This window comes from Mobula hypostoma, chromosome 8 (genome assembly GCF_963921235.1).
Source record: "Mobula hypostoma chromosome 8, sMobHyp1.1, whole genome shotgun sequence".
Taxonomy (NCBI): Eukaryota; Metazoa; Chordata; class Chondrichthyes; order Myliobatiformes; family Myliobatidae; genus Mobula; species Mobula hypostoma.
In genome coordinates, this window is record NC_086104.1 from 138,505,649 (window position 1) to 138,525,623 (window position 19,975).

At 42.5% G+C, this 19,975-nt stretch overlaps 1 protein-coding gene across 4 annotated transcripts in view; it reads left to right on the forward strand.

The window, feature by feature from the left end:
• Window positions 1–6,151: 6,151 nt before the first annotated feature.
• Window positions 6,152–19,975, forward strand: part of ash2l (ash2 like, histone lysine methyltransferase complex subunit) — a 37,439-nt gene continuing 23,615 nt past the window's right edge. For all 4 annotated transcript variants that reach the window (XM_063056946.1, XM_063056948.1, XM_063056947.1 and 1 more), the window contains exons 1-6: window positions 6,152–6,258; window positions 7,038–7,101; window positions 7,818–7,966; window positions 13,642–13,730; window positions 17,651–17,745; window positions 18,753–18,848. In XM_063056946.1, the coding sequence (XP_062913016.1) occupies window positions 6,164–6,258; window positions 7,038–7,101; window positions 7,818–7,966; window positions 13,642–13,730; window positions 17,651–17,745; window positions 18,753–18,848 (588 nt within the window). In that variant the 5' untranslated portion in view covers window positions 6,152–6,163. The remainder of the gene's footprint in view (window positions 6,259–7,037; window positions 7,102–7,817; window positions 7,967–13,641; window positions 13,731–17,650; window positions 17,746–18,752; window positions 18,849–19,975) is intronic.

Here is a 19,975-nt window from a genome sequence, read left to right on the forward strand (position 1 = left end):
AGAGTCAGTGCACTTGCTGTGGCTGTTACACACTACACTGTGCTTAGAGCAAAGAGTTTTTAAATAGCGTCATGTGTATGTGTTTGTCTTCAAAAAATAGTGATTTTTGTCACTGATAGTTGGTGAGAAATAAGCAATCAGATAATTCCAAACTGTTTTGCTCACTGCAGTTTCAAGCATTAAGGCTTGGAGATGCCAGAAATGCTGGGAGTGAAAATGATTTCACTACATTATGATGATGACGTCGACTCAGACCTGAGAGGCCAGCGTCAGGCGTTTTCATGCCTTACAAAGTGCAGTTCGAAAGGCTGTGTGGGGCACCAGTCCTCACACAGACATTTCGCAGTATTATTTTACTACATTAACAGGTTAGAAACAATGAAGAATTTGCAGATATTGACAATAATCTTCAATGTTACAATGAAAATGAAGATTTTGATGATACTTTGAATGAACGCAGCCCATTATTTGTACTGATTTTATTTATTTATTTATTTATTGAGATACAGCATGGAGTAGACCTTCTGGATATTCGAGCAATGCTGCCCAGCAATCCTCTGATTTGATCATATGTTAATCATGGGACAATTTACAATGACCAATTAACTCACCAAACAATACCATTTAGGAGTGTGGGAGGAAACCGGAGCACCCGGAGGAATCCACATGGTCATGGGGAGAACGTACAAACTCCTTACAGGCAGCAATGGGACCCGGTCGCCTGTCCTGTGAAGCATTGTGCTAACCACTACTCTACAGTGATTTTGGTCATTTACAGTCAATCAAAACAAAACACAGCAGGGTACACTAACTCCTCTGATAAATATTAAGAACTAATACACAGTTTTAAAGTACTATAGTAATATTGGTAATGTTCTAATTTATTCTGTAATTCTTTTAAATACACAATTTGTTACTCAGTTAAATTTCTTTTTCTACCTTTTAACTATTCCAGGAAACTTCAGTTAATTGGGGTAGCAGTTTAATTGGGCCAAAATGTACTGTTCCTAATGAGTCCCAATTAACTGGTATCCACTAAACTAATTTTCTATAAAATTGATTTTTTTTTTCCTATCATAAAGGTTAAGGCCATAGCAAGAAGGTAGCTGGTGGTGGGAGACATGGAGAGCATCTCTTCAGAATAATCCCAGTTTAATCTGTTACATGGCCATTAACATGACAGCCCTCAGGTCCTGCTGCCATCCTGTGGCTAGTATGTTCTTAACAGGAACAGCTACCACTGTTCGGTAAGATCTGCTAGTGCACTGTACCATGCCAATTTGATGACTTAAAAGTAGTTTGTGGAATAAGTATCTTGTCTGATGAACAAATTACCTTTTCAAGACTTAAAAATAAAAGAACTCTTTATAAACTAATTTTCCAGGAGCAGTCACAGATCCTGAGATTGGATACATCACCCTGACACTAATTAATTACTGGTTTCTGCTAAACATCTTGCTGCTGTTGGTCCTGTTTCTGAATCTTCACGCAGTGAAAGCTTCTATATCTAGCATTGAGAAGAGGATTAAAAAGGGATAATACTCCACCCTCAATGCTTGTGTTTCATCTTAAATGATATTGAAAAAGTGGTTCGATGCAAACTTTGTGTGACAAGTGCCAATACAAATTTAATAATTCCACTCTTTTCAAGATTTAAGATTGTTTAAAGTCATTTCCAGTACACAAGTGTAAAGGAGAACAAAAAATTGTTACTCTGGATCTGCTGCAGCACAGAATAAACATAAAAGATAAAGAACAAAATAATAATAAAAAAAGAATAAATATAAGCACGAAAATACCTTATATACAAAGATTCATTGTAAATACATCCACAAAGTGACTCTGGGCAAAGGAGTGTCTGTACATAAGGGGACTCTGATAGGAAATAATAAAGTAGTAGTGGTGGGTTAATGGGTGGAGGTGTTGATTGGCCTTACTGCTTGGAGGAATTGTTTTTGAGCCTGGTGGTCCTGGTTTTGATGGGAGTGGGACAAGCAGTTCACGAACAGGGTGGGTGTGATTTTTCATGATGTTGCTGGCTTTTTTCTGGCAGCTTTCTGTATACATGTCCCTGATAGTGTAGGTTTTCACAAATAAGATGATGTGATGCGTTTTATGTTTAAGAAAAGCTGTAACAGCTCATTTATCGTACTTCAAAAACTGAACACGAAGCACGGTAACAGATCATCATATCAGACCAGCCCCTTAAAATGAACTCCAACTCAATGTTGGTAGTTGTGAATTACGTGCGTTTCCACCAATTACATTACCCTATGCCAGCTACCCGAGTGCTGATGAATGCCCGGCCATTGCCGGTGCTAGAGGGACGACCTCTGGCCACCTGGTGCTACGGTCCACCATGGTAAGGAGGTGCAAGAAACCACAGAGGGGGGAGGGGAAGAGGACCAACAAAGTTCACATCAACAAGGTCAAACCGTTGCTCAGGGACCTCAAAATGTGCCAATGGCACCTGGACATGACGGTTAACTTTTGCCCACTGGCACTCCAATTACACCTGTCCCAAGACTGTACCAAGCAAATTTTAGTGCAACACACATAAAAGTTGCTGGTGAACGCAACAGGCCAGGCAGCATCTATAGGAAGAGATACAGTCGATGTTTCGGGCCAAGACCCTTCCTCAGGACTAACTGAAAGAAGAGCCAGTAAGAGATTTGAAAGTGGGAGGGGGAAGGGGGAGATCCGAAATGATAGGAGAAGACAGAAGGGGGAGGGATGGAGCTAAGAGCTGGACAGGTGATTGGCAAAAGGGATAAGAGAGGATCATGGGACGGGAGGTCTAGGGAGAAAGAAAGGGAGAGGGGGGAAGCCCAGAGGATGGGCAAGGGGTATAGTGAGAGGGACAGAGGGAGAAAAAGGATAGAGAGGAAAAGAATATATATATATAATAAATAACCGATGCTGATGCTTTAGTGCAACGAGTTTTCAAGAGGCCTTCTGGGCCAGATCTGATATGGAGTTAAAAAGTCTGCCTCCAGTTTGCGGGCACTATAGGGCGAGGGTGACTGGTTGAGACATTGCCCCAGCTTCCCCAAACTTAATGTCAGCCAACCGCAGGCCTGTCAGTGCTATACGGTCTCAGACCTCTGGATCAGTAGCTTGGTTGGCTGCTATGCCGGCATGGTCAACCCCTATGTGTATGGCTTCCGGTTTCATCAGCTGGCTGTGAGAGGTAATCGGCCACAGCGTTATTTTTCCCTTTTATATGTTGTATATCAATTATGAACACTGACATGTAGGCCAAGTGGTGTTGCCGCCGTGCAGACCAGGGGTCTGATACTTTGGCCATCACGTGCATGAGGGATTGTAGTCAATGAGTTGTGAAATGGCGATTCTCTAGAAGAAAACGAAAATGGTGGACAGCCAGATAGAGACCAAGAAGCTTACGATCAAACTTGCATTACTTCCTTTCGGGGGATGCGTCTGAAGAAAGTGAGCGACTGCCACGTGCCTCTGACCGGCTGTTCAAGCACGGCACCCATAGCGTACTCTGAAGTGTCGGTAGTAATGGCTATCAGTGCGCCAGTAGAGTCCAGTTGGAAAGAGCTTGCTTGGTATCATCAAATGCCCTGGTCACGTCCACTGTCCGGTCAAATGTGATTAAGGGTATTGCCTTTAAGCACACTATACAGGGGGAGCATAAGTTCAGCAGTTTGTGGAATGAAGTGGTCATAGGAATTCACCGTGCCTAAAAGCTCCTGTAGTTTCTTAGTAGTGTGGGGTGGTGGGAAATCTACAGTACTGTATAATGGCAGCTACTTTTGATGTGAGGGGTTTTGATAGCTGAGAAAGTCAATGGTTGACAACCCAAGCAGGCATTTATCAGGGTTAATAATTAACCCATGTTGGCGTAAGCGCTTGAAAAGTGTGCGGAGATGAGATACGTGTTCAGATTTGGATGCACTGGCAGCAAGAAGTCATCCAGGTAAACAATAAGAAAATTTAAGTCTTTTTAATGCAGAGTCCTCCTGGAAAGTTTGTACTGCATTTTTCAGCCCAAACCGTGCGCACACAAATTCAAAGAGGCCAAACGGGGATATCACACCCATTTTGGGAATGTCCTCCGAGCACACATGCACCTGATGATAGACTCTAACTAAATCGACTTTGGAAAAAATTAACTTTCCGGCTAAACGTGATAAAAATTTTTAGATTAGTGGGACTGGGGAATGATCGGACATGGTGGCCACGGTAAGGCATTGCTAATTGCCACGTGGTGTCACAACAACCATTGGACTTGGGGATGATTGGGGTGGGGGGCCAAGCCCAGGAGTTATTTGACTGGCCTACATGCCAAGTTTTTGCAGTCATATGTGGTGGTGCATGCATTTGACAGTGCCATTATGGGTAACTTACTGGGCAAGTAGGGTAACGACCCAAAGTCCTTGATGGTCACAACCCAGCAGTTCTTAAGATCGACTAACAGTCCTCGGGCACACAGGAAATCTGCACCGGACTGAGGTCTAGCCACGTTAGCCAGGACGAAGACCCATGTGTAATGTCACCCACTGAAGCAGAGCATCTGCTGTGTCCTGTAAGTCTGGATCCTGCTGCCATTGCCGGCTTCCAATGAGGTTTCGTCGCGCTTTGCTTTTTCATCAATAGGCGATGATGGCAGCACATTTAACTCAAGCACCTGTGTCACACAGGAAGCATTTCTCTGAAAAAACGTCTGTAATGAACAGTAGATGTCGCTGGCAGCAGGAACCCACGGTGTTCACAGATCTCTGATGTCCTAATGCACTGGCACCGTCAAAGCTGCAGGGGGGTCAGAACTTCCTGACTTTCGTACCAAAGCCAGCGTTGCAAAAACACAGTCCCGGCATGCTTACATTGGAGGCTTTGCTGACCGCGGTTCTTGAGGCAGGAAATTGAGGAATTGTGCTGCACTGCCTGGCTGAGTGTAGACTATTAGCCATTTTAGAAAGCTTCTTATAGCCCTTCATGGGTGCATTAGTGAGGGCTATGTGAATTTGATCAGGCATTCGCTACATGAAGAGTTCTTTAAAAATAAAACAAGGACAGTGATTTCTTGCAGAGTGAATTGGGCCTCAGCTTGTAAAAAACCAAGCAACAGCATTTTGCTTTCAAAGCAATTGCATTGACCAACATGTTCAATAACTCTGGGTCACCAATGTAGGTTTTGGCAAATAAAAATGACATTTATTTTAAGAAAAATCGTAACAACTCATTTATTGTACTTCAAAAACTGAACACAAAGCATGGTAACAGAACTTCATGTAATTTGTCATCATGTCAGACCAGCCTCTTAAAGATACCTCCAATTCAATGTCGGTGGTTATGAATTATGTACACTTCCACCAATTACGATACCCTACAATAGCAGGCAGGCTGGTGCCAGTGATGCATTGGGCAGTTTTGACTACCCAATCTAGATCCTCCCTGTCTGCTGCAGTGCAGTTTCCACACCATACAGCACATTAGGATCCTCTCTCTGTAGCTTTGTGCCACCTTCAAAGACCACTCTGGCCATGAACGGATTTTGGAGTTCTGGACTTTTACAAAATCCTTCAAGTAATGAAAACAAATAGTTGCAAATTCTGTGGGAGAGAGAAAAAAGATATTGCTGGACAGCCCGTGGACTTTGAGGGAGAAATCAATGCCAGTCGATGACTGACTGGTAGCAATAGACATACAGAGGTTGGGAATCTGAATACATGGAGAAGAGGATAGTTTAATCTACATCTAGTTTCCATTAATACAGGGTTGGAGAATAATGCAGTGTCAACACAACTAACAAACCAAAGGAGTAAAACCCCTGGTTCCTCGGTATTTTAAAATATATTTTATTTTCCCTCTTTGTACTGCACAATAGTGAGTGCAGCACCCTCATCGCAGCAGAGAGCTGGTCACGGACCTTTTTTGAGATCAGTGCTGCTTCTGCTCCTTTAAGAGAAGCGGACTGAGCAGATGCTGGAAATCCAGAGCAACGCACACAAAATGCCGGAGGAACTCAGCAGGTCATGGAGATGAATACCTGTTGTTGCAGATCCCTCATCAGCACTGGATAGGAAGGGGGAAACGTCCACTGTTCGTCCATTTCCATAGCCGGTGCCTGGTGACGTATAAGAGATCTCGCGAGAGCAGTGCGGTGAATGCTCGCGAGAGTGGGGCGGGCTGGAAGATGGCGGCGATTGGGGAGGCGGGAACGGCGGCAGGTGGAGCGGCAGCGGAGGAGGACGTCCCGGCCGGGCCCCGGGCACCCGCCGGCTGCGGCAGGTATCACCGGAAGAAGAGGAGGCTTCGGTGTAGGGTCGAAGGGCCGTCCTGGGGCTGGCATCATGGGCTCAGAGATTTGAAATGAGGAGAGGAGGCGGAGCCTTAGCTGTTAATGGAGGAGGGCGGGACAGAGGCGTGGGGTCAGGGGGCGGGGTTTGGGAATGAGTGGAAGCCCGGGGTCAGGGGGTCGGGGAGACTCCGGGGTCAGCAGTCCGGGATAGTTTTGGCGCCTAGTGTCACAAAGGCAGGGAGGGAAGGAGTCCGGGGTTAGGTGGTTGGGGGCAGAGGGTAGAGTAGGGTGCCCGAGGTCAGGGGATGGAGGCCACGGTGAGCAGGGTCAGGCAGCGGGGTGAAGGGGGGAGCCTGGGGATCAGGGAAGGAGAACACATACCAGAAGGGAGAGAGCATGAAGGTTACAGGTTAGAGGGAGCGAGACCACATGTGTCATGGAAGGGCAAAGGCGTTGGGGTCTGAGGGAATGGGAAGTACAGGGTCATCGAGGGGAGTGTGAGAGATATCCGGGGTCAGAAGGACGTGATCATTTTATAGAGGGAATGAAGTGCGATTGACAATGGTCTGAGTAAGGAGAGCTTAGGGACAGCACGAGTCGAACGGGAGACTGGTCAAGATGGAATGGAGTGGGAGGACCAACTGGAGTAAGCAGAGTGCATAGGCCAAGGGGGGGGGCAGGTGTCAAAGTTTTTTTTAACGTTTATGTAAATGTGTTGGGCTCCACATTGCATTATTGGTTGAATTTTGATCTGTTTGTCTTGTTTCAGTGATTCTGCGATGGCAGATGTAACTGTTAGCATGGATACAGATATGTCTGGTTGTAAAGATATTGTAAGTATGGTAGTGTTTTTGAATGAGACTGGCTCTCCCGAGTTTGATCACTGATTGTTTGGTGTGTTGTTTGTTATCTCTACCTGTGTTTACAGTCATGATTCCCTCCTTTGATTCTCCCCCTTCACTCTCACCACCCAACCCTCTCTCTCACCTTGACCTTCAGTTGCAAATGTTAGCTCAGGGATGGCTCATTTATAATTCTAAAATCATCATCTTGAACACTTTAAAGCAAGTGCGTGAAGCAGCCAGTTGGGTCACAAATCTTAGACTGGCCTGTTGCAATGTGCTGGAAAGTAACAGCTTGGAAAGGTTCACATCTTCACCCCAGATGGACCTTTCCTGTAAATCTGACATTTATCTGAAGGAGCGGGTAGAATGTTCACATGTAGTATGGTGAACAATTTGGAGGGGAGCTTGGAGGCTGTGATGTTCTCATTGCGTACTGTCTTGTTCGGACCATACAGCTGAAGGGATGGCGAGTTGCTGCAGGGAAGGATTTGCTTCGATACCTGCCATTATTGCCATGCAACGTGACCACCCACTCTCAAGCCACAAGGCTCTCTTTGCATGGTTGTGACATGATGGGTTGTTGATTTCTATATTAAGTGCATTCCAATTGCTTAGTTTGTTAAGCTCATGGATGCATAGGTTGAACTGCCATGATTGCTGCTCAGTTCCCTCTTCAATAATCGAACCATGTGTTATATTTCCAGGAGGTATCTGCTGACAGCACTGAAGCTACTGATACCCAACAGGCAGGGACAATAGAGGAAGAATCTGTACGGCATCTTGGTGGAGTGGAGCTCCAGTGTGGAATCTGTGTAAAGTGGTTTTCAGCGGAAACATTTGGCCTAGACACAACGTATGTAATAAACTTTTTGTTCTCCATGGTTCACAGGTTCCTGTCTGTATATCAAGAATTCAGTTTAAAGCTTGTTGCCTTGTTGGGGCATTATTCCCTAGTCAGTTTAACCTGACTAGTCATTTTAATTTGAATCCATGACTTGAATCTACTACTTTGCAGTTGGATGGATTTGAGGACAGTTCATACATACCTTGTTCTAAGCAGTAGAATTAAAAAGCAAGGAAGTCATGTAAAATTTATTTCAATCTTTGGTTTAGCCTAACAAAGTTTGTTTTCCATTATTCTAGGGAAGATGCTTTGCATTTCAGGACTGGGATGTCGGCTCGTTCTCTGTAGAAAAGAAGTCGGAGAAATCTAACAGTGAAAGGACAGATCATTAGAAAGAGGTGACATGGGGTCACAAGGTGTCAAATATTGTGAATAGAGCTAAGGATCTGCAAGGGCAAATGGACCCTGATGGGAGTTGTATTTATAGGCATCCGTTAGTCTCATGAGACCATGGATTTGTGCCTTGGAAGGTTTCCAGGGCGCAGGCCTGGGCAAGGTTGTAGGGAAGACCAGCAGGTGCCTATGCTGCAAGTCTCCCCTCTCCACGCCACCGATGTTGTCCAAGGGAAGGGCATTAGGACCCATACAGCTTGACCCATGCAGCTTGGCACCGGTGTCATCGCAGAGCAATGTGTGGTTAAGTGCCTTGCTCAAGGACACACACGCTGCCTCAGCCAAGGCTCAGACTTGTGACCTTCAAATCAGTGGATGAACGCCTTAACCACTTGGTCGATGGGAGTTGTATATAGACCCCCAAACAGTAGTAAGGACGTAGTCTACAGATTACAATTGGAGATAGAAAATGCATGGCAAAAGAGCAATGTTACAATAGTTATGGGAGACTTCAATATGCAGGTAGATTGGAGAATTCAGGTTGGTAATGGATTCCAGGTGGGGTAATTTCTAGAGTGCCTATGAGTTGGCTTTTTAGAGCAGCTTGTGGTTGAACCCATTAGGAGATCAGCTATTCTGGGTTGGGTTTTGTGCAATGAACCAGAATTGATTAGAGAACTTAAGATTAAAGAGCCCTTGGGGAAAAAATGATCATAATATGATCGAATTCACTGTGAAGTTTGAGAAGGAGAAGTGAAAGTCAGATGTATCAGTGTTACAGTGGAGTACAGGGAATTATAGAGGCATGAGGGAAGGGTTGGCCAGGATTGATTGGAAAAGAACACTGGCAGGGATGACGGCAGAGTAGCAATGGGTAGAATTTCTGGAAGCATTTTGTAAGGTACAGGATATATACATCCCAAAGAGGAAGAAATATTCTAAAGGCAAGATGACACAACGGTGGCTAACAGGAGAAGTCAAAGCCAATATTAAAGCCAAAACAGACATATGATAGAGCAGAAATTAGTTGGAAGTTACAGGATTGGGAAGCTTTTAAAAACCCAACAGAAGGCAACTAAAAAAAGTCATTAAGAAGGTAAAGATGGACTACGAAAATAAACTGGCCAATATTATTAAAGAAGATACCAAAAGTTTCTTCAGATACATAAAGTGTAAAAGAGAGATGAGAGTGGATATCAAACTGCTGGAAAGCGATGCTAGAGAGGTAGTGATGGGGGACAACAAAATGGCAAATGAACTGAATAAGTATTTTGTGTTGGACTTCACTGTGAATGACACTAGCAGTATGGTGGAAGTTCCAGGAGACAGTGTGTTAAGTTACCATAACTAGAAAGGATAACTGAAAAGTCTGAAGGTAGATAAGTGGGGTGTACACCTGGACTAGACGGTGTACACCCCAGTGTTCTGAAAGCGGTGGCTGAAGAGATTGTGATGGCACTAGTAATGATCTTTAAAGAATCCCTGGATTCTGAAATTGTTCCAGAAGACTGGAAAATTACAAAGGTCACTCCACTCTTGGAAGGGAAAGAGGCAGAAGAAAGGAAACTATAAGCCAGTTAGTCTGACCTCAGTGGTTGGAAGGTTTTGGAGTTGATTATGAAGGATGCGGTCTGAGGGTATTTGGAGGCACGTGATAAAATAGGCTGTAGAGAGCATGGTTTCCTCAAAGGAAAATATTGCCTGGCAAATCTGTTGGAATTCCTTGAAGAAGTAACAAGGCAAATGAGAAATGGTTGATGATTTTCAGAAGGCCTTTGACAAGGTGCCACACGTGGGACTGCTTAACAAGCTACAAGTCCGTGGTATTATAAGAAAGATTCTAGCATGTATAAAGCAGTGGCTGAAACAAAGAGTAGGTATAAAGGGAGCCTTTTCTAGTTGTCTGCTGATCACTAGTGGTGTTCCACGGTGGTCTGTGTTCAGACTGATTCTTTTTATGTTATATGTCAATGATTTAGATCGGGGTAGGCGAGCAAATATTGAGATACTATGCTTATCCTGCCCGCGAGTGATTCTTTTTCTTATTCTGAGTGTTTCATGTGACCACACTGATGGACATGCATGGCGTCTTGTTACACTGGCCCCAGGTTCCATTTTGTTCCAAACCAAACACTGGTATATACGAATGACAGGAAGGCAGACTACCTTATTAATATGTAGTAGATACTCTCCGTGCATGTGCAGGTTTTCAGATGGGATTGTTCAAATTTGTAAACAGAAACGGCGTCGCTGTGTTTTAATAAGAAATCCACGCTAAATATCCAGATATTTGCATGTGATACGATAGTTGTTGAATAACTCGCATTTCGAAATAAAATCAAAGAAAAAAATTCCAGTGGCAATGAATGCAAAACGCAGGAAGGTAGACGCTGAGTGCAGAAAAAGCAGTGAAAATGAAGGAAATACCCGTGCCAGCTACGAAGTCTCAAAACGTATTGCAGAAAAGATGAAGCCTTTTACAGATGGAGAGTTTGTCAAAGAATGTTTACGGGCAGTGGTGGATTTTGTTTGTTCTGAAAAGAAATCTTTATTTGCATCTATCAGCCTGTCAGCAAGAATGATCTCATGGCGAGTTGAAGAAATGTCGCAGATGTTAAAAGTTGTTTAAGGGATGCCTGCAACGAATTGCATTTTTTTTCAATTGCACTTGATGAGAGTACAGACTTGAAGAGAGTAGAGACACTGCTCAACTTGCAGTGTTTGTGCGAGGAGTGACCTCAACTTTTCAAATTTTTGAAGAGTTTATTCAATTAATTCCTATGAAGAACAGAGTTATTGGAGCAGACATTTTTGAAGCTTTGTTGAAAATGATGCCAGAAATGAGACTTAATGTGTTGAAGCTAATTTGCATCACAACCGATGGGAGACCAGCAATGGTGGGACAGAAAAACTAAACTGAGTTCTATGATTACTAATTGACATCCTTGGTTAAGCACAAATTATTTTCTAGCATGTGTTATTCATTAATTTGAGGCAAGACATAACTAGATGTATTTAAATGGATAATTCCCATATTTCAAGTTTCTTATGGCATTTATCTGGCCCACCGTCCGCTCATTAATAAGCGATCCGGCCCACAGAGGCAAAAAGGTTGCCAACTCCTGATTTAAATGTTGGGATTGATGGCTATGTGCGAAGTTTGCAGATATGAAGATAGTTGGAGAAGCAGGTAGTTTTGAGGAAGTAGGGAGGCTACAGAAGGATTTAGACAGATTAGATGAATGGGCAAAGAAATGGCAGATGGAATACAGTATAAGGAAGTGTATGGACATGCACTTTGGCGGAAGAAATGAAAGAGTTTACTGTTTTCTTAAATGGAGAGAAAATACAAAGATCAGAGACAGAATGAAATTTGTGAGTCCTTGTGCAGGATTCACTAAAGGTTAATTTATGAATGGGTCTGTGGTCAGGAAGGCAAGTGCAATGTTAGCATTCGTTTCAAGAGGTCTAGAATATAAAAGCAAGGATGTAATGTTGAGACTTGATAGAGCACTGGCGAGGCCTCAATTGGAGTATTGTGAGCAGTTTTGGGGCCCTTAGAAAGGATGTGCTGAAAATGGAGAGGCTCAAAGGAGGTTCACAAAAAATGATTCCAGGATTGAATGGTTTGTCATAAGAAGAGCATTTGATGGCTCTAGGCCTGTATTCACTAGAATTTGGAAAAATGAGCGATGACCTCATTGAAACCTATCGAATGGTGAAAGACCTTGATAGAGCATGTTTCCTCCGGTGGGAATGTCTAAGACCAGAGGACATAGCCTCAGAATAGAGGGGTGTCCTTTTAGGATGGCAATAAGGAACTTCTTTAGCCAGAGAGTGGTGAATCCTTTGCCACAGGCAGCTGTGGAGCCCAAGTTTTTATGTATTTAAGGGAGAGTTGAATAGATTCTTGATTGATCAGGACATGAAGGGATACAGGGAGAAGGCCGGAGTTTGGGGCTGAGAGGAAAATTGGATCAACCATGATGAAATGATGGAGTAGTCACAATGGCCCAAATGGCGTAATTCTGCTCCTATATCTTATAACCTTAAATTCAAGCAGTGCTATGAGTCAGAAGTAGACCCTGGTAAATTCAAAAGGGGATTTATAAAAAAAATAATTTTCCAGGGGATGTTAGAATGTGGAATGCAGTGAATTACACTGAAACATTGAAGGAGTAGCTAGATAAGTAATAGTTATAAGGGATGGAAAGATTATGGTGTTTGGTGAAGAGGGTTCAAGAAAGGCTCTTGTGAAGGCATTGACCATGGGCTGACTGCCCTTTTGCTCAACTGGGGACAACGTAACTGCTGAGTTGCACAAAGAAGAGTGTGTGTTGTTGTTTTAATGGGGATCTATTCTCACCCTCCACCCCAGGTTGGGTTTTCTCCCTCTTCTGTTGCAGAAGTGTTGTCAGTTCTTTGATGCATCTCCCTGAGCTGGTTGTGTTGAACTGGAAAGTGGCTCAGTAGATGAAAACACCACTGAGCCGGGTGCTGCGTTTTTCTAGGGTTAAAATCAACTGGTGATGTAACTGGCATTCTTTCCCATCTGCCCCCATCCCCCTCATATCATCAGAGGAGTTTGAGGCTGTCCTTGGATTTACAGTATCTGGTCTACACAAGTAAGGTGGAATCATAGGCATGATATGTACTGTAGTTTTTAGAGGTTTTGTATTTCTACTTCATTGGTTGTTCCAAAGCTCTTCACCACCAGAGGTCATGCAAGGGACCAGGTACAGTGAGGCTTCGTTGTTTTTGTGTTTGGCACCAGCATTTACTGTTCTCTCCCAGTTACGTTTGTCCTTTCTGAACTGGGTAACAATGGAAACAATGTTGTACATTGTCAGGTGGGGGAAAGACAAAACAGGTTTTCTGTGATGAAAAGCAAACCCAGTGGTACTTTCAGAGTGTCAGAATTTCTTTTCACATTTAAAAAATGTAAATAAGAATTTACAATGAGGGATTTGAATCAGTCATATAACTACTCCACCTTTGTGATTTATGCTGATTGAAATAAGCTTGCCTTGAAATCCTTGATATAGATGGATTTATGAGTTGTAACTAATTTTGATTAAAAACGGATTATGGCTGGAGTTGCTGGGCAGGTCACAGCCTCTGTGGAGAGAGAAACAAAATTAATGTTTCAGGTTCATTATTTCATCAATCTGAAATGTTAACCATATTAACACTCTGCTTGACTCGTTGAGCATTTCCTGCACTTTTTTTTGTCTCCTATTTCCTGCATCTGTAGTTCTTTTATCTTTTATTTCTGACCTTTTGTTTTACAGCTCTTGCCTTCCGTTCATGACCAACTATATTTTTCATTGCAACCAGTGTCACCACAGTGGGAATACATACTTTCTCCGAAAACAAGCAAGTAAGGTTACAAATTAAGCAAAACATTTTGTTTGATTGTTGGTTTACTGCCCCGTTGTTAAAGCATTGTGATTAGAGGTGTTGGGTGTTGACTATGCTGTGAAAATTAGTAGCAATGATTGATTTTGTTTGATGTGAAAGGTCCTAGAATTGGATTTAGGGAAAAATTACATCACAATAAGATGCTATGTGGGACAGAAGGAGGTTAATATCCATCATGTGTCTTTGCCAATGTGTAGTCAGTTCATGGATGGATGATTGGTACCTGTCTTCCATCTAGCCTCCTTGGTTCCATTCCCCTTAATGGCTTTGTCTGACAGAACTTCCAGTTGATCACCATGCTCAACAGCTTTGTTGGAAAGAACTCCCGAGAGAGCAGCCATTCGGCCTTGAGTGTTTGTAGATTCCCAGTAAAACCAAAAGACAGTAGGCCATTTGACCCATCAAGTCTGTTCCACCTTTCCATCGTGGATGATGTATGATTCCTCTCAACCCCATTCTCCTCCCTTCTGTCTGCAAACTGACATCCTTACTAATCGAAAATCTATCAACCTCCATTTTAAGTGTATCCAATGACTTGGCTTCCACAGCCATCTGTGGCAATGAATTCCATAGATTCTCCACCCTCTTGCTAAAGAACTTCCTCCTCATCTCTGTTCTAAAGCATCCCTGTATTCTGAGGCTGTGTCCTTTGGCCCTAGATTCCGACCCCCCACCCCCACCCCCCCCACTGTAAGAAGCGTCCTCTTCACTAACTTTTTCCATGAGGACTAGCTTACGTTTTGATTAATCTGGCCTGTCTTAAAAATTATTCAATTAAACTCTTCTCATTGAAGTTAAACACCAGTTAGATCATTTCTTAAACTTCTATGTTTAGGAGAAATCAAATCCAGAATCTACAAATTGCCCTTATAATTGAAGCCTTTATGCTTTCCTGCTTTCACTTTTTTTCATTTCAGTCCAAATATCTTTGAAGGACACAGCAGCACAGGTGGAGAAGGTGATAAAGACAGAAGGAGCTACACTTGTGTTCATTAGCTGGGCAATGCTTTATAAAGCAATGCTTATGCCACAGCTGGAATATGCATGCTGATCTGTTCACCACATTTTAGAAAGGACTTGATTGCATTGGAGATGGTGTAGGGCAGATTCACCAGGATGTTGCCTGCTTAGAATATTTTGGTGGTGAGGAGAGATTGGATAGATGGTGTCTGTTTTACTTGAAGCAGAAGAAACTGGAGGGAGCTGTTGAAGTTAAAGATTCTCACTAAGACCATAAGGCATAGGAGCTGAATTAAGCCATTTGGCCCATCAAATCTATTCCCCCATTAATCACGGCTGATTTATTATTCCTCTCAACTCTATTCTCCTGCCTTCTGCCTGTGACATGCATAAGGCAGATAGTAAAAAAAAACTTTGCACAAGACAGTGTGTCTAGGACCAGATGGCTATGGACATGTCCTACTGAGTGTGTTCTAGAGTCATACAACATGGTAATGCCTTTTCGTAAAATCGCATCTTGGCCCATAGAATTCTATGCCTAGGTAATTCAAGTACTCATCCAGTCACTTTGTAACTGCTGCTAGTGACTGATTCCGTCATTCTCAAGAAGTTTATTCCAGCTACTTAACACTGGTTGGGTAAAGAACCCCCTCAGAACCCTTGTAAATTTCTATAACCTTTATCCTAAAGCTATGTCTTCAATTTTATCTACCTCTTCTGTGGGGAAGATATTCCTGCAGTCTACCTTATCTATATCCTTCAACTTTATGTAGCTCAGTTATGCCTTATAGAGGTGATTGGGTCAATTGGGTATGATCAAATGGCGGAGCAAACTCGATGGGCAAAGTGGTCTACTTCTGTTCCTATGTCTTATGGTCTTTTAACCTTCTCCACTCCAAGGATGACACTTCATCTGAATGAAGTAGCTGAAATACTACATCACACTTGTATCTGGATGAAGCTATATCTTAGGCATTTCACCATCACATCAATATTGTTCTGTAGCCCAAAGATAAGCTGAACACACCCAAAAACTTGCAGCAATCTCCATGGCATTTGTTAATTTGATGATCTTGCTTCCTATTTCCACATCCAGATGATTCATATGTATTACAAGAACATAGATCAGTACCCTCAGAACAGGCCCTTTGGCCCATGATATCTCTGCTATCCCTTTATATTAATGAGTCTGCCCAAGTGCTTCTTAAACTCTATTCTTTCTACTTTCACCACCATCCCAGGCAGCACATTCTAGGCACGTATCATTATGTGCTTTTAAAAAAACCTTGCCCTGCACAACTCCCTTAACTTTCCTCCTCTTACCTTAAAGCTATGCCCTGCAATAATCAATATTTGTTACCTTTGGAAAGTAATATTGATTATGCTTTTTATAATGTTATAAACTTCTATCAAGTCTCCCCTGAAGCTTCAATGCTTCAGAAAAGACAATTCATGTCTGACCATCCTCTCCTTAAAGCACATGTTCTGATCCAGTTAGCATCCTGGTGAGCCTCCTCTGCATTCTCTCCAAAGCCTCCACATCCATTCTCTAATGAAGAAACTAGAATGGAACTCAGTACTCCAAATCTGATCAGAGGAATCCTTTTATACAATTGCAGAATTTCCTGATAGCTGAAGGCAAGCACGTCGTCAGCGTTCTTTAGTAATTGAATTGCCAGTAAACCGACTGTCCTCAGCAATGACAATAAAGCTCTTAACTAAATTACCAGCCTTTTGATTTGTGTTGCTACTTTCTGTGATCAAAGGACTTGGACCTCAAGATTCCTCTGTATATCAGTGCTCTTAAGAGTCCTGCCATTTACTCTATACACTCTTTTTAAAATTTAATCTCACAAAGTGCAACATTTCAAACTTGATTAAACTCCATCTGCCATTTCGCTGCTGATACAATATCTGCAACTGATCTACATCCTGCTGAATCGTGTGAAAACCTTCTTCACTATCCACAACTCCACCAACTTTTTTATCATCTGCAACCTTACTAATTAGCTACCTGTATTTTTAATCCAGCTCAGTTACATATATATAGCAAACAAGAGGTACCAGCACTGATCTCTGCATAACACCATTGGCTACGGACCTCCAGTCGGAATAACACCCCTCCAGCACTATTCTCTGTCTTTTATGGCCAAGCCAATTTTGAATTCGGTCCACCAAGTCATTGTGGATCTCTTGCATTTTCATCTGGATCAGCCTACCACAAGGGATCTTATCAAATGCTTTGCTAGAATCTATGCCGATAGCATCCAGTGCCCTCCCCTCGTCAATCAGCAAAGATCCCAGCACTGATTCTGTAGATTAGTATAAGTAGATATTTGATAATTCCACCGAGGCCCCCACCTCTGTATCAATGCTCTATGACTCCAATTCTATTTTCGCTCTAAATGTGGGCTAACTTCTTACCTCGCTAAGGTTAAATTATTCATTTGTCCAAACAACACACTGTTTTTTCTTAAAGGTCTGAGTTACGAACTCTCCAAAGGGGAAGATGCTGAGGAGGATCAATGTATTGAAGTGCTGTCACTGGGCATGTCTCTGTAGTGCTTTGCACATAATACCTATTAATAAAGTTTTAATCATCCGGAATCTATAATGAGTTACCAAGGCTCAGGGAACGCTACACTGTTAGCCTTGCCGTCTTACAGCTGAGAGGTCGAACTGAAGTCCCATCTGTCATGTCATGTGCACATATAAGTTCCCTTGATACCGTTTATAAGAGCTGGAAAATTCTCAGGTGTTTTCAAAAATATTTATTCCTCATCCTTGCAATGCAACAAAACCCAAAAACAGTAGTGCGACAGAGTTGGCATTTCAGAGGTGTATGAAAGACTGCAGAGTGGTTCGGGATAGGTTGTGAATGGAACAGGACAAATGTAAGTTTTTCTTTCCTCCTCATAGACTTGAAGGAAATGTGTCTCACGGGTCTTGCTAATTTGACCTGGCGTTCCCGAACTCAGGATGAACATCCCAAGACCATGTTTTCAAAGGATAAGGTATGCAGTTAGTGCTTGAGTCTAGATTGTTCCTCTATAGCATCTTTCCGTAGATGCTGCCTGATCTGAGTGTTTCTACCATTTTATTTTAGTTTTTAACTAATTCTTAACCGAAGTGTTGTGCCGAGGAAAGCAAAGCATGTCATGGTTCCTTTTATTAAACCAGAGAGACAGCTTCCTCATTTTTGAGCTGTTTACATTTAGTAACATCTTAAAAGAACCAGGGAAACCAGAAGTTCTGCTGTTGCATTTCTGAGGGAGAAATTTTTGGGAAGGTTGGCTAATTTGGGATTAAGCTGAAGGCTTTGCCATGTTTATGTGGCTCACAGTCTGAAGTGTAGCTCAAGAATGCAGAAATTAGACTCCTGAAAGTGTTGATTTTGAAAAGAATAAAATGCAAAGAATTCCCTTCTGGCCTTGCAGTTGCGTGGATTCTTTCCATGTAGAGTTGGTTGACTAGTTAGAGGGTGGGGTTGTGTTTGGATTTTCACCTGGGTTGTTTGGACAGGAGTCTTCAACAATAAGAGTTACTTCACTATTTTGGATAAGGATACATTTTCTCTTATTTTTCATTGCTCTGTTTCTTGCTCTGATGAAATTGCTGAAATGGTTTCCTGTTGCAATTCACCCAAGCAATGTTTTCCATCTGATTGCACGGAGCAGTCCATCGGCGCAGTCTGCATTTCTGTGTGTCACTGCACCTCTGGTGAAGCAGTCTGGAGGAGGATTTGGAGCTAACCTCCGAGCTCAAATGTTGCTGACTGTCAGTTACGGGCTTTGCCATTGTGACACGTCAGCTCTTGAGCAAGCTCCACTTGCACCTTAACCCACAAGGGACCTGACCTGAGACAGGCAGATTTCCCTGCAGATCGGCAGGCAAAGGGAATTGAATTATAAACCTGCTTACGTATTTGGAGATTTTGAAATGTAACGTCTAATATTTTCTTTTCTTAAGTGCAGTTTCAGTTTGAGCCTATTTTCTTTCATTCTCCTCTGCTTACCTGTAGGATATCATACCTTTTATTGACAAGTACTGGGAATGTTTGACTACCCGACAAAGGCCTAGCAAAATCACTTGGCCAAATAACATCGTGAAGACAATGGTGAGTGAGTTCCCGTAAGAACTGAATGAACATTTTTGCTGTGAAATTTTTTTAAACAAATGAAGAAGTGGTGATAATAGTTATTGATAAACCTCTTCCTGTGCATTTATACATCATCTCTTCATTCATAAGAGTTCCATAGCATAGAAACGGGTACTTTGGCCCAGTTCAACCATGCTGACTGAAGTACTTTTCTGAGCTAGTCTCATTTGCCTCATGTCCCTTTGAATCTTTCATGTCCAAGAACTGTCCAAATGTCTTTTAAATGTTGTAATTGTACCTTTCCTGTACCACTTCTGGTAGCTTGTTCCGTAGACCCACCACCCTTTGTATGGAAAAACACGCACAACCCGGGTCTCCTTTAAATCTTATCACTCTCCCCTTAAGCCTCAAGGTTTCAGATGCATCTACTCTGGGGCAGAGAGACTGTGACCATCCTCCTTATCTAAGCCTGTCATGATTTAATTAATCACGCCTCCTCCACTTCAGGGAAAACAATCCCAGTCTATCCAGTTTCTCCATGTAACTCAAGGCCACCAATTCCAGCAACATCATTGTGAATCTCTTCCGCATCATGGTATCTTAATGAAGATGTTTATTTCAGATTTTGAACAACTAACGTGTCTAGGGCGGCATTGACAGTGGCTGAAGAGCTTGCACTAACAGTCATAAAATTGAGTGCAACATCCCACAGCAATTCACTGGAATGTTATCATGTAAAATTTGATAATGAGTTCACAAAAGCTCTAAGGAAGGCAAGGTTAAGGGACCTTAAAGTTGGAGTGATTTAAAGATCTCTAGAGTTAAAGGAATGCCTGCAACTTATAGAATTGTATTTTAAGGATTTCTTAAACTCTTTGAGCTAAGGTGATGCCCAATAGTGAACTTTTGTTTGTGCTCTTGAGCTTGGCATTATGGACAGTACATTTGCCAGAAGCAGATTTTGGCTTAAGGAAAAAATCAGCTAAAACTAAAACTTTAATCTGTTTCATGATCATTGTCTATTATGAAACCGATGACTAACTTATTGAGTCTAGTCTTCAGATCAGAATCCCTGTTCATTGTACGAGCTTGATGCAAGCAACGTTTTAGCATAAGTAAGATGTGTACCATTCTATCGCTCCTGC